Raw genomic sequence first — 15,454 nt, 5'->3', positions numbered from 1 at the left:
AGTGCATTAATGAGAAATCTGTAGCTAATATCATACTCAATGGTGAATATAAAAACTTTTCCCCTAAGACTAGAAACAAAACAAGATTGGCCACTTTCCCTAGTGGTGTTTAATCTAGCCAGAAAAATTAGTCAAGAAAAAGAAATAAAGCCATCCAGATAGGAAAGGAAGAAGTAAAACCATCTTTCTTCGTGGATGACATGATCTTCTATATTAAAAAAACAAAAAACTTAAAGAATCCACGATAAAAACTATTAGAGCTAATAGTTGCATGACACAACATCACTATGCAGAAAAATCAGTTGTATTTCTGTACACGAGCAAAGAACCATCCAAAAAGAAATTAAGGAAACAATTCCATTTACAGAAGCATGAGAATAATAAAATAACTAGGAATAAGTGTAACCAAGGAGGTACAGCAGTGGTACACTGAAAACTACCAAGCTTGCCTGAAAGAAATTAGAGACGCAGATACATGGTAAGATTTCCTGTGTTCATATATGGGAAGACTTAATATTTTTAAGTATGACCCAAAGTGATTTACAGAGTCAGTGTAATCCCTATTACAATTTCAGTGGCCTTTCTTGCAGAAATGGCGAAGCTGATCCTCAAATCTATCCGTCCACACATCTATCTAAAAAAGATCCAGAATTTATAAAGTTTTAATTTGCTTATTTGTGTTTTCTGATTTTCTTTTGCAATGCACATGTGCTAATAATAATAGAAGGATTCTTTAAAAATGAAAATGAATGCAATCACATCCTCTAAAACAGAATAGGCAATCTATGTGGCAGAGCTTTTGATAGGTACGCGAGTTGTGCGTTCACAGGGGGCTAGCCATTGGTTTTTAGAGTTCCCTCATTTAGTCCAGTGGTTTCTACATGTGGGGGTTACTAGATGTGTTACTCATGTGATTGTTCTCCCATTTTTTGGCAGAGGCGTTTAGAAGTCCTGTATTTCGACACGGAACAGATAAGAATGGATTCAGCTTGGGTTTCAGTAAAAACATGCGACAAGTTTTTGGTGATGAGAAGAAGTACTGGCTGCTACCCGTTTTTTCAAGGTAGTTTGTTGTGAAAGTATTCGGGTTTTAAACCAATGAAAGCAACCCAACAGAAGAACTATAATTCTGCATGGGAATTCCTGTTTTTGTGAGAAGAATTATTTCGTGGTTCACCCTTATATCAGTGTGGAAGTCAGTTAACTCAGCCTCTCCCTTAACATGCTGTATTGAAGCCAGTGTCTGATAGACCCGTTTTGTCCGTAGCATAACTGTGTTCCGCTGGCAAACATCACATTGTAATGGTTTCACACTATGGACTTTTTTACCGCTCAGTTGTAAGTTTTCGTTTTGATTCTAGTCTAGGTGATGGCTGCTCCTTTCCAACTTGCCTTGTTAATCAGGATCCTGAACAACCATCTACTCCTGCAGGAATGAACTCAACATTGAAAACGTAATCCCGTATTTTTTTTCTATTTTACTTTCAAATAATATATGTTCTCCTCCTGTGTCCTTGGGCTATATATTTCTTGGGGAAAAAAAATTAAAAACCTAGGATACTTGACCACAATGGTTCCTGCTTGGAATGAGGGAGATAGGAAAGTATGATTGGGGAGGGGTACATAGGGAGCTTTAATTATACTTGTCAAACTCTGTTATTGCTCTGGATAAACAGGTGTTAATTCTCCATACATGCTGCTTGACTGAAGTATATTACGAGTTTTAAAACGTAGTGCTTAAAAGAAGAGCATGTAAGTCCAAATTAGCTCCCCTAGTGATCAGGTGAGCAGACAGGAAACGTGCCCTCGGACCCCCCAGGTCCTTTCTGTGGTACCTATAACATTATAAAGAGATAAGAAGCACTTCCTTGGATTAGGTTTTTGGAGATCAAATGGAATCCCAGACACCTGCTTGCTAGTGCACCACATTTCCTAATGCTTATTAAAGACCAGTAAACATTATCTGGGCCATTTCAGTGGAAGGGAAAGGCAAGGGGCCCTAGAAATTTAGTGTTTGGAGACTTTTGCCCTTGCTTTGTCAAGAATTTGAGGAAGACCTTGAAATTTGATTCTAACTTGGCAATTAACTGGCAAAAGGCAAAACTACTTAAACCTTTTAAATGCTATGTATGAATTTTTAAGTTTAAAACACTAACTTTCACATCTTTAAGACAGATTTATTTGAATATGGCCATACCTCTAATTTTTAAGGGGAAGCCAATAGCAAGAGCATAACTGTAATATTCTGAAATTTTAGAGAGTTTCTTCTTTGCTGGAATGCCACGTACATAACACCTGTACCTCTGCTCCTGCTGTCTCCATTTCTTATTGATCACAGCACGTCCTCTGGTGGAGCCTGTCATGACCCCACAATTCTTCTTGAGGCAGTGACCCTGGTAGCCGTTCCAAAGCCATTTTAAATTGTCACGAGATGAAACCTGTTTGCCACCCCATCCCCAGCGTGACCTTGGACACAGGAGACTGAACAAGTTAATGAGGAGGCCATTCTGATGTGTTTCCCAGGGACATTCAAAGGCACCGGAGTCTTAGTGGGATGTCCCCTTTGAGTTTGGGCTTGAAAATTTAACAGAGTTATATCTTAACGATTTTCCTTGTATCTTCATGCAGAAAAATATCACTTTAATAGATTATTTAGAATGTTTTCAAGCTTTTATAAAGTTTAGTAGTTTTCAGTAACGTTTTTTACCCTTTAAGTGGTTTTTGTAGTCCAAGAAGATTTGGTTGTCAGAGATGGTATCTCTCCTTCTACTAAGTGTACCAAAGACCCTCGGAGAAATCCTAATTCTGGCACTTTTGCCCTGCTAGGTGATCTTGAAGGGGTCACGTAACCACTATCAACTTCCTTTTCCTTTAAATTTTGGGATTGGATTTTGACAGCTAAATTGTCTTTTACGTAATTCTATAATTCCTCCTTGATGAGCCCATATAAAATTGTTATGGCAAGTGGCTGTCTCTCCTCTACTGCAGAGTTTTATGTCTGACTGTCTACTGAACATTCCCACTTAAATGTCTAAAAGTCATCTCCCACTGAACAGGTGCAAAGCGGATATCTTGATTTCCAACCATCAACACCCTTCGGCTTAAATCTGATTCTCCTCCATCCTTCTGGATGTCAGTATACGTGACCCCCTTCTCCCAGGTGCTCAGGCCAGAAACCATGCATCATTCTAGACTCCTCTTTCGTTACCTTGTATTTACTCCATTTGCACATCCTGTCAGATGCCCCTTCAAAATATGCCAATAATCCGAGTACTTTTTGTCACCCTCAGACTGCTTTCCGGTCCAAGGCATCATTTCTCACATGGATTACTTCCACATCTTCCTTGCTGGTCTTTCTGGTTCCATTTTTGCCCTACTTCAGTCTACTCTCCATTAAGAATCAGATTGTGTCACTCCTGTGCTCAAAACCCTCCCTTGGCTTCCCATCTTAATCAGCATAAAACAAATTAGTGTCCTTACCTTGTCCTGTCTAATCTGGCCCCAGTAGCTCTCTAATGTCATCCCTTGCCACCTTCTCATCCCTCACGGTCCTCAGACACACAGATCTTGCTGGTCCCCAAATGTACCTGGCATGTCCTTATTTATTGTCTTTGTACTTGCCAATTCCTCTTCCTACCCATTTTTTTTTCCAGCTATCTGAATGCTCTTCAACCTTTTCTTAATTCACTTCCAGCTCAGGTGTAACTTCACAATACAGGCTGTCTTGGAAAACCCTTTGTAAGATAGGGACCTGCTCCCTCGCTTCCCCTTACTCTCTCTTTTTCTGTTGTCAGCTCTTCCTGTCACCTGACTTATTACATATTCGCTTATTTATTATTATTCTTCCTCAGTTACAGTGAAATTTCTGTGCGATCAAAGACTTTATTCCTTGATGTAATAGGTACTCATTGAATACAGTTGATGAATGGATCCTTCCTTGCCATTTGTTAGTCTTGTTGGCAGTAATGAATCTGCAAGGATTCCCTAAACCAGGACCTGGTTACTATGCTAAACCAGGTGTATGGTCCCTTTCCTGAAGAATAATAAAAATTAGAATACAAGAGTTATTTGGGTTTTTTTTCATATAAATAGGAGACATGCTCTTTATTTTTAAAGATTTATCTCCAAAATTTTAATAAAGGGATGTTAAAGCTGCACAAAATTAAAATATTCTCCAGTTTTAGATATGAGGTAATTATTAAGGAGCAAAAGCGTATCCTTTAAAAAATATAGTATAGTCAACTCACATATGTGAAATTATTCTTGGAAGAAATTGAACTTTTTTTTCTGAACATGATTATAATTACTATTTCAGGGTGTTCTAAAACTACACTTACATAGTTTCTATGCCAATATTTTTTTCTGAGTGAAATGTTATTTTTTAATTTTTATTTTTTCATGCCACCCAATAGATTGATATGTAGCATGTGTACTTAAATTTTAAAACTTAAATTCTTCTTTGAAGACTCTTCATTCTCCAAATTAAACAACGTTTGTAAAACCTGATGTTGTCAGATGTTTCCAACATTTTTACAAGATAGCACTTAAATTTGTTGTTTCAGTTTAAGAGAGGAAGATAGAGAAGTCTTTGTTTAAGACTAGTTAGGCCACTTTAGAAACACTAGGCCAATTTTTCTCCAACTTTTATTTCTGCTATCACCTTCATATCTATGTTTTCCATATCCACATACCACATAAAACTAATATTTTTATTTAACATATTTATTTAAATTGGCACCGAAGCTTATTTTTAAATCAAACAGTACCTCACTGTCATAAATGAAAACTGCGATAAATTGCCATAAATAGAATACAACTTTAAAAAATAAAATTGATGATTAAACACTATTAAACTCTAACTAGAATCCCTCACCTGCTAAAGTCAGAGGCGGAGGCCTGTTCTGTCAAAGATGGAGACGCCAAAGTCAAGGACTGTCACCTTGTTACATTCGGAAGAATGACGAGACAATGGAAGGGAGAACGGTTTTCTCATTGCGAGTCAGTGCCATTTAATGCCTTATTCCCTGTTCCCCAAATTCCCTTGGGAAGTTGTTTGAATTCTGTACTTTGAGAAACACTCAACATAACGCGATCAAGAATTAACATGGTGATTATGATGATGATTATTCTTATTCAGTCCTGAAAACCATCAGTTCCCTGCAAAGCCCTTGAGAGAGTCCCAGAGTCACCTTCTCACGGATTCCCAGTCTTGGACTGAGAACACTGCAAACCCAGGAAAAGGCAAAGCTGGTAAGGGTGTCCTGGTTTGACTGCTTTATTTAATTAAGGTGCTTATGCACCTTTAACAAAAGGTGAAGGTAGTGAAAACAATCCCATCATATAACCTACAACATTTTGAAGTTGGATTCCCACTGTAAATTTAGAATTAATTTTCAGGAACTTTTTTTTTGTAAAGGCCTTTGGTTAATGTCTAATGTTAGCTGAAGAAGATCATTTTGTGAAAGATCTACATTGCTTTTATCCCAGTGTAAGAACCAAATATTAACTATTGCCTATTAAATAAAATGATGTAAGTATACTCAAAATGTAAATGTTTAATGGAAAAAGTAATCGACTCAGGCAACAGATTGAAAAACATCCAGTGAAAAAGATCTTAATGTAATTCTTTTACTCTAAGATTTCTATCCAGTTTCAGAATGTCAGAGTAAAGTGATTGCGTGATTGCCATAACTTCAGCTGTTATTTCTTCAAATCCCACTCACATTTCTATTGTATTGCTGTTGATTTTAATCTGTGACTGCATCAGTTAGTATAGTTTATCAGCAAAGGGTTGGAAGTTAGACCTGATTTCAGATCTCAATTTTGACACCTGATTGGTGTGTGAGATTTGTAGTTACCTAATCTCTTTTAGACTTAGCTTTCTTTTCTTAAGATGCTACTTATTTCTCAGGGTTGGTGAGGATTAATCAAAGCATGTGATCATGCATGCCAGCATATATGGATGCGTGTGGTGTCCCTTATAATTGACTATAAAATCATACATGCATGATGAAAGCACCATTAGCCAGAAAATCTTCTCCTTCATTTCTAGTCCTTTCTTCAAACTCTCTCCTAGTGCTGCCAGACTTTGGCTCACTTCACTTTATTTTATTTTTTTACTTTTTTTTAACGTTTATTCATTTTCGAGAGACAGAGACAGAGCACAAGTGGGGGAGGGGCAGAGAGAGAGGGAGACCTAGAATCCAAAGCAGGCTCCAGGCTCTGAGCTGTCAGAACACAGCCCGACGTGGGGCTCGAACCCACAAACCGTGAGATCATGCATGACCTGAACTGAAGTCGGATGCTTAACCAACTGAGCCATCCAGGCACCCTGGCTCACTTCACTTTAAAGTGTTTGTTGTTTTATTTCAAATCTCTTTGGGATTTAGTGATCGTAAAACATGACAGTTCTAACTAAAAAATTCTAAGGTCATTATTTAATATACAATCAGTCATATTCTGCTAAAATATAGGCTTTCTTTAAACAGTTTTGTGCTTAAGGAATAGATAAAGATCCCCATCCTTTGAGTATTCCTGGTTTTGTCTTTCTCCCACCTTCAAACCGGCCATTCCATTTTCCAGTCTGTGGGAAGGGCTAGATATTGCCTAAACAAAAATTGATGACACCTGTTAGCCCTGTGAATCCCTCAGTTTTCTTGGAGGCAAAGAAGTGATGTATAGTCGGGGGTCAATTTTTGGGGGGTGGAAAGACAAAGAGCTCCCTTTCTTTCAGAAGGAATTCATGTTTCCTCGTACAGTTCTGCATTAACATAGAAGGATTTCTTCCTTTTTATATGCTGTTACTTATTTGGCATGTTAGATTAATTTTCTGTTACTTGGATGGATGAATATTTAAAGTCTAAAGGATGATGTAAAAGAAGGAAAAGAAATGTAAGAAGGATGAGGTGAGGGAGGGCTCCAAGATGAGTTTCAGCAGGATGTAGTAGGTAAATGTAGAATTAGGAAGAGTACTTTAAGATGACGTGAGAAGTGCCCAATCCAATGTTATCTTTGATGTTTTGTTCCTGCCCACCCCCACCCCCCCCCCCCCCCGCCCACTTCCTCAGGTGTATATCTCTTTTTAAAGTGCTATTTTTGTGGGGCCTCTGAGTGGCTCAGTCAGTTAAGCATCTGACTTTGGCTCAGGTCATGATCTCACAGTCTGTGAGTTCGAGCCCCGCATCAGCTCTGTGCTGACAGCTCGGACCCTGGAGCCTGCTTCCGATTCTGTGTCTCCCTCTCTCTCTGTCCCTCCCCCGTTCATGCTCTGTCTCTGTCTCAAAAATAAATGAACATTAAAGTGCTATTTTTGTGACACTCTGGGCGGTCAACACTGTATCGTGTGTGTGTGTGTGTGTGTGTGTGTGTTTCTGTATGATCATCTTACAAACCTGTACTGCATGCAAGGCACCTTTGGAAGCATATGGAGGGAATCAGGGATGAAAAAACTAGTCCCTATTTATTCAAAAGCAACGCCCCCCCAAAACAAAATGCTAATTTATGCTCTTTCTTGAAGGTATGAGCAATCCTGCATTAACCATGGAGAATGAGACTTAACTCTTCAAACAAAATAAATTCATACTTTATGAAAGTAAGATACGTTTTTTTCTTAATTGTTATGCTTTGTATTTTTAACAATTTTCCAGTTCTCTTAGGGCAAATAGTTCCCATAAATGTTATTATTTATTTTTGAGTGATTGAAATTTGAAGATGTTTTAATTAACCCTGAGGATCCCATCGTGTATCATGTTGGACACATGTGCAGGTGGACCTAGCTTTGGTATTAGCCTGTATGTAGGGTAACTTGACAAATAATTGGAGTAAGTTGATAAATGAAATTCATTTTTATAGCAATGCACTAAATGGCAAGGATTACTCCTAAAATATTGAACTTTACTTGACACTTATCTTGTCAGATGGTAGGATCCTGGAGTTTTTTATTTTCTTCTATCCTTCCAGATTACAGCAGTTATATCCTTGACCATCTGTCAGTAGAATCCCACTGGGTCTTAGTACAAGACAATTATATCTTGTTAGTGCAAACCTCTAGCATTCCAGTTTTGGGTTACAGTAGCACGCCATGGCATGCGTTACCCTTAAAGTAATAAGTGTTCCAAATCATTTTCTTTAAACCATAATTTTTTTTAAACCTGTTGTTCTAAATCAGTTTCTTTAAAAGGTAATTTCTTTATAAGCCAGCCTGCAATTAATACAATAAAGAGCAGCTTTGGAACAAAGCCATAATCATCTAAACAAAATAAAAAATTGTATGTGCTGTTATAATAAACACAGTATAGAGTTGAACAGTAAGGTTATCAAGACAAATCTCTATTTATAAAACTGCAATCTAGAATCCTGAGGTCTAAAAACAAGAGAATGGAATCTAAAACACAAAATCATTTGTGTCAAAATATTTCATGGATATCTGGGTTGTTTTCTTTGGTTTTTAACCCATCTTAATCCTCTAAATCTGTTTTCTTTCTTTCTTTTTTTTTTTAAATCTGTTTCTTTCTTTGGTTTTGGTTTTGATAAGTAGCTATGTACTAACAGCAAAAAACTGATCTGGGAATTTGCCAGTTGACTAATGTTTTGGTTTTGGATGACTGTGGATGATCTTAGAGTAGATCAGATTAATCATAACTATGGTTAGGATAGTGAAAATTTCATCTTCACTTGGTTAAATGGCAAAAAGACAATATTAAATTTCTGAAAGTAATTCTTTTTGAATTTTTTTTAATGTTTATTTTTGAGAGAGATAGAGACAGAGCGTGAATGGGGAAGGGGCACAGAGAGAGGGAGACACATCATCCAAAGCAGGCTCCAGGCTTTGAGTTGTCAGCACAGAGCCCGACACAGGGCTTAAACTCACGAGCTGTGAGATCATGATCTGAGCCAAAGTCAGATGCTTAACCAACTGAGCCACCCAGGTGCCTCTCTAGAGGGAATTCTTAAAATGTAACTGAATATACAATAATTGAATTACTAAGTAATACTACAAATAAAATATTATACTAGTTCTGTAAAGTATATAAAGTTTCACAGGATGTTTTTTCAGTATTTTGAACCATTAGTTCTAATTACCATTTGTTTGTGAGGTCATATGTGTTAAGTGTTCTATATATTGACATAACCAGGGACATTTAAATGTGTCTTTAGAAATTGAATTTTCCCAAAGTAGCTAATATGCCAAATTGTTTTTAAAATATTTAAAAATAGTTTTTCCTGCTTTACATCTCAAACTTGCAATTTGTGCAGCGCACATGATATTGATAGGCTTAATTTAATTATATTCTGAATGATATTTTCATCTCTTCTCTTTTTGAAGTACATTAATAAATTATTTGTGGGCTTTTTATAAAATATTTATTAGTTCATACTTTGCAGATCGTTATGTCCCTAGGCCCATAGTAGCACTGATGTGTAAGTAAATTTAGCCTTTTCAACCTTCCCTCTTATACAAAGAAAAAATGCTGTGCTTCAGGTGCAGTGAAGCATCTGACTCTTGATCTCAGCTCAGGTTATGATCTCACATGTCGTGGTTTCAAGCCCTGCATTGGGCACCCTGCTGACAGGGTGGAGCCTGCTTGAGATCCTTTCTCTCTCCCTCTCTCTCTCTGCCCCTCCCCCACTCGCTTGCTCGCTCTCTACCTCAAATATAAATAAACTTAAAAAAAAAATGCTGTGCTTCTATGCACATGAAGTTTCAATATGATTTTCCTACATCCCCATCCAGCTTAGCTGGCACTTCTAAACTCCTCCTGGCTTCAGACAAATGAAGAACTAGCAGTCCTGCCGCTGGCATTGGGGCCCCAAACCTTACCCTGGACCTACTGAATCAGAATCTGCATTTTCTGCATTTTAACAAGATCCTCTGGCCTTGTATACGCATATTATAGCTTGAGAAGGACAGATGTAGAGGTCTGAATTCAAGAACACATCTGAGCTTTCCAGCACAGAAAACATGGACTTCTGAGCAAGGAATGTTACTCAACAAACATTGAATGAATTGTTTTTGTTTTTGTTTTTTTTTATAGTTAACACAATAATTTCATGATTTCTGTTTCATTTCAAGGTATCAGTGCTGCAGGTGGATGGCAGAGGCTTCCCACAGGAAGGCACCACGGGCCCCTGGTTCCCATTTCTTCTTGGCTGGATATGCAGAATATGAATTGGTTAGTTCTCTCCAAGCCGTTGCTTAAAATATAACACATTTTTAAAAAAAACCAGTATAGAGATTGTTTCAACTAACACAAATTCCTGTTAAATATTAAAAGTAATTATGGTTTATGAATCAAGGACAAAAATATCTTCTATCATAAAAACTTGGAATAAATTCGTGGGCTTATTTTCACCCAAATATTTGGGTTGTACAATGTATACACATAAAAAGCCCATTAATCATCTGATTTTTCTGATTCAGAAAATTGAGACTATTAAGATACTGAAGTTTAAAAGATTTCAAATTACAGTATAATGAGAGCTTTATTCATAAAACCTGTTAGTTACCTGTGAGGTGGAGGGAGCCTGTCAGACTTGCTTCTTCCCTCTGCTGTAAATCTGGCCCCAGACTGAGTGAACTCTAATGACTATGAATTCATTGCAAATTTTAATTGGGCCACACTTGAAAACTGCCATCATTTTTTGCCAGACTTTAATTCTAGCCTTTGTTCCCTGCTGGAAAAGAAGTGTGATCATTGATTGAAGACTGAGCTCACTGATAAGCAACTAGCTAGCAAATGTTTTGTCACAACTAATACATTTCTATTACATCCAAGATATATTTTTCATCTCTCCCAATCTTCTTAAACCGGGGGAAAATCTATACAAAAACAATTATGATTGGTTTATGATGTTATTTTGCCAGTATGGCTTTTTTGAAAATCTGTTTTTTAGGTTATTTGTTCTACTGAACACAGCAAACATATTGAATTTGTTAAGCATCGCCAATGGGCCAATAGATTAATCCTCCATTGGTATCTATATTTTTTCTGTGTCCCCTCTCATCAAAAGTATGACACTTAACTTTATAGTTCTTCAAATACTTAAGACTAAATTATGCAAATCATTAAAACAATTCCTATACTTTCAGAAATTTAGTTCAACCTGAACTAAATGGCGTGCTGTTTGGAAATTGAGTTTAAGGTACACTAATGTGGTGTGTTTGTTAATGCCAAAACGTTCGGCTTCGGTAAATATACTAGGAAGCTCTTGTGCCTTGTACGCACTATTTGAAAAAGTTTTATTCTTTTTTTGAGTGGAGTGTAAGTTTTGTAAATGTTAGAGATTAGAATAAGCTTAAACAGTTTTTGGTACTGATTTTGAGAATTTAAAGCAGATTATCTTTTAAAACGTGCACAGTTAAGGAACCAGTATTTAATCAAAGAGACAATGGTATTACACTTTTCAAAATCTGAGTTAGACAAAAATGCAACACTGAAGAGACCAGAAGACTGGAGGATAATGGAGTAGAAAGATCCTTGCAGTTACTTGTTCTTTCTAAAAATATAAAGCTTACATTTTAATGAGTTTTATGAAAGAACCAATGTCAGCCAAGTCCATTTAAAGATACAGGGATACTCTTTCCGATTTTTTTTTTTTTAAACCTGAAGACTTTGATCTGACAATCCGTTTCAGGAAATCTCAGAAGATATGATGCATTTTTACTTGTTACTTTTAAAGCATTTTTTGGTCATCATTTTTTATTACCTGAAGTGCCAGGTTGGAACCTATAGCTACTGCTACGAGTCTTAAGGGCAACAGCATCACGTGATGTATTACGAAATATATGCAGCCAGGTTTTTTCAAAGCACAGTACTATAGCCATTTTTGTGGACAGGATTTTGTGAGGTGTTCCTTCTTGTCAAAATAGAAGCTAAGAAAAAAAGTGGGGTTTTTATTCTTTCCCTTGCGAGAGTACTGTTAAAATTTCCCCCTTTAGGTCTTTTGTGTAATTATTGATATACATGATGAGTTGATACACAGTAGAATCATTCGAAAAAAATTTTTACGAATAAATTTTTTTCCATTAAGTTGCAGTGGTTCCCTTTTTGTTTTCATACAGTGAATAATCTTTCAAGGGTTTTGTTTTTAATCTAGGTGGTTAGAATTTTTAGAGATGATGGCATATCTCATTAGATATGCAGTATAAAGTTTACCTGAGTGAATAAAGCATCAGATAGACCTGCATTTTTGTACATATTTATAAAATGTACCTTAAAAACATTTTAAACATTTTGCTTTAAAAAATTTAATTGCTCAACTGAAACTTGAAGACACTTATACTTCCACTGTCCTGATAGTCCACTTAACTGATAATTTTGATTTTTTCCTGTTTTTAGAAATTCTACCATAGAGAGAAAATTTTTAAGAATTTTTTTAAATATTGTGCAAATACTTCATATACTTCAGTTAACTATTTGCCATTGTGCAGTGGAGAGGGTTTGTTTTTTAAAGATAAAACTTTGTTGCATCTAAATACAACGATGAGCCATTCAAGGCAGTGCTTATCCATGAATTCCCTCCTGTTCTACCATAATAAAGTCTGGTTGATCACCATTATTAGCGGTCTATATGAATTTGCCTTTGCATTGACAATCGAAATTGCTTTCAAGATACACTTTTCCTAATGGTCTACCAGAGCTATTACAGACAAAATTGGTCTACAACCTGGCCATAACAAAGCTCTTTTTGAGGAGAGGTGGATGACAGGATGAGATCATGATCTCTTAGTAAAATGATTCTGAGGACAATTAGAAACAGACTGTAAAACTTGAGTACGGTGCATTCAACAGTTAAGTACGGGAAACACGACATATGTTTGACAAAAACTACCCTCTCTAGAGAAATCGCAGGATTTATAAAACATGTTCTTAAAAAATGAAGGTAGTCATCGTGTGATTCATGCTTCAAGGAAACAACCTGTGAAAAAATTGTTACTCCCTTCTATTATAAACCAGCAGATTTCCCCTCTTTTGAAATACATCTGTCCCCCGGTGTAATGTTCAGTGTATTTCCATCCTCAAAAAAAAGAGGATGTACATACACGGATGTCTTACCATAATACACTCCAGGTCACTAAGAGCTCATCCTTTAATTGTTCTTACACCAACAAAAAATTCAAATGTGACCATTTGGGCAAAAGACAACTGCAGATCGCTTGCAGCTTTTTCTCATGGCAGGAACGTGAGAGCGAAAACAAAACCGGGGACCATGCCCAGAGAGATCTTTGATGTTCTTGTTTGCAACCAGTATTTCGTATTTGTCAGCTTACAGGTGGGGGGACAATGTCTGTTAAGATGATTCATCTTTTGAGTGGACTTATTTCTGAGTACCAGGGAAACCAAAGGGGGCCTCTTGATAAGTGATTTTAAGCTCTGGCTTGTGCTGTGTGAAGGAGCTCCTCGGTACTCGGAAAGGACGGGACTATTTTATGATTTATTAAAAACTATCATTTGTGTTGCATCTTCCAGGGAAGGTTTTCCAGTGTAAGGAGCTCTCCTGACCTGAATTTGTTAATACTTAATAGTTCTTGTTTGACAGATAAAGGTGCTTCATTAAAATGAGAAAAAAAATAATGCTACAAAGAATTCTGTTGATGCTGAATTAAAACTGTTGTCACAGAAAGTTTCAGTTCTTCTGTTTTTTATTCAACTATGAAAGCGAGGCTGTTGTCACAGGTAGAGTTCCTGTCTTTTTCTGTCAGGAAGGAGAGCCCCCTAAGGTCTGGTATTAAAAGCATCTTAAATGACTTAACCAAACATTTATTGTGAAAGGTGATTATTAGAAAAAATCAACTTTAATTACACACTCATCTTAGTGTAACATGCATATGTGTTTTAAAATTCTTTAAAAAATTTACTGAGGCAAGGAGAGGATATGGGTGAGCCCTAGAATGGCTATAATCACCTGGAGGAGAGTCTCGCTACATACGTATAGCTCAACTATGATTTTTTAGTTTACTTTCCACAGGGTCTTTGCGCTGGTCTGAGACACCTCCTAACAGTGTTTATTCTTGTTTAGAAGAAAAGGAAACAAAGGCGCATGACAGAAGTGAAATGGGTGCCTGTCAAACCACAATGCTTTACGTTTTCTCACAGGGTCTCAAGTTTGACCAACTAAACCTTTTCCTGTTTCCTGCAGATTTTTACGTATTTCACAGTTACTGTCACATCTTAAATTTCAGGTTGCACCAACTTAGTGGTTTCCCAACTTCCTTGAAAACAGTCTCACCTGTATTTCCACACAGGCTACTAAAAGAAACAAATTTTTTGGTCACATCAAACTTAGCATTGATTTCTCAAATGAAGAATAATAGCCGGTGAAGTACTAGAACATCTGACCTAAGAGCTGAAGAAAAATATCAAAATCATTTGTCATTTTATAAGTAACTGTTGATGTTGTGCCCGGTGTCCTCACTCTTCATCCAGCTGTTTTTCCCCAAAGGCTAAGTCTGTGAATTTTCTCTAGACACATTTCTTTGGGCTACTGCCTTCAAAAAATAATAGCTTTGCTTGACTAACAACCGGGCCAGTCATAAACATACTTTGGGTATAGCCTCATTTTCATTTCTTACTTTTGTGAAGAAATCATGATGTGATGAACTATTCCATTTTACAATTTCTAATTGTTGCTTCCCCAGTAGTTGGGTATGTTGTGATGAGTACTTGGTGTGGTTTTGTCAACATATATTGTATTTTTTAGCATAGTTACAGTGTCGTTGCATAATAAACAGTATGTTCCCATATAATGAGGTAAAATAATCCACACTCCAGTGTGCCTTCTAGGCACATCATGCAAAGTGCAATTTTCTTGTTGTGACATGATGGATATGAACGGGTAAGAGAGGAAATAATAAACTGTTGTTGTACAGATACACAAGGCACGTCGGATCTCCATCCGCTTACCAAGAAGGAATGTGAAACGATGAGAATGCCATAAGCGGTTTCTGTAGCAGCTACTCAGCCTTCCCACTGTAGCGCACAAGTAGCCATAGTGCGGAAGCAATGAGTCTGGCTGCATTCTGATAAAACTATCTATGGACACTAAAATTTGAACTTCATGTAATTTTCACAGGTCAGTAAGTATTAATCTTTTGATTTTTTTCCAACCATTTTAAAACTGTAAAAACCACTCCCGTCTCACTGGCCATAGAAACACAGGCAGCAGGCTGGTTTGGGCCTGCAGGCCACAGTTTGCTGACCTGCCCCAACGGAATTTAACACAATGGGGAATCTAGAATGAACAGCTCAGGAACATTACAAAACTATCAGCCAAATATCTTATATCCAAAAGCTAGATTTAGTAAAGATCATAATGTTCCTCTTACAGAAGTTATAAAATATCATTGCCTCTTAAGAGACAATAAACAAAATTGACACAGACTCTGAAATTCAGCAACTATGTGGCTATTCAAAAGGGAATCTTTGTAATTCCTATTTTTTTTAAAGAGGTGAAG

General features: G+C 36.9%; 1 protein-coding gene across 2 annotated transcripts in view; it reads left to right on the top strand.

Moving 5' to 3' along the window:
* The window catches only part of ZDHHC2 (zinc finger DHHC-type palmitoyltransferase 2), a 68,690-nt gene extending 56,655 nt beyond the window's left edge, over nucleotides 1-12,035 (top strand). For both annotated transcript variants that reach the window (XM_019466741.2, XM_019466742.2), the window contains exons 9-13: nucleotides 937-1,063; nucleotides 1,362-1,454; nucleotides 5,138-5,250; nucleotides 7,517-7,591; nucleotides 10,073-12,035. In XM_019466741.2, the coding sequence (XP_019322286.1) occupies nucleotides 937-1,063; nucleotides 1,362-1,454; nucleotides 5,138-5,250; nucleotides 7,517-7,557 (374 nt within the window). In that variant the 3' untranslated portion in view covers nucleotides 7,558-7,591; nucleotides 10,073-12,035. The remainder of the gene's footprint in view (nucleotides 1-936; nucleotides 1,064-1,361; nucleotides 1,455-5,137; nucleotides 5,251-7,516; nucleotides 7,592-10,072) is intronic.
* The last annotated feature ends 3,419 nt before the right edge of the window (nucleotides 12,036-15,454 follow it).

The sequence above is a fragment of the Panthera pardus genome, unplaced genomic scaffold, assembly GCF_024362965.1.
Source record: "Panthera pardus isolate Hobbes unplaced genomic scaffold, ASM2436296v1 HiC_scaffold_13, whole genome shotgun sequence".
Lineage (NCBI taxonomy): Eukaryota > Metazoa > Chordata > Mammalia > Carnivora > Felidae > Panthera > Panthera pardus.
Note: the sequence above shows the minus strand (reverse complement) of the source record. Positions and strands in the feature narration are given on the sequence as shown.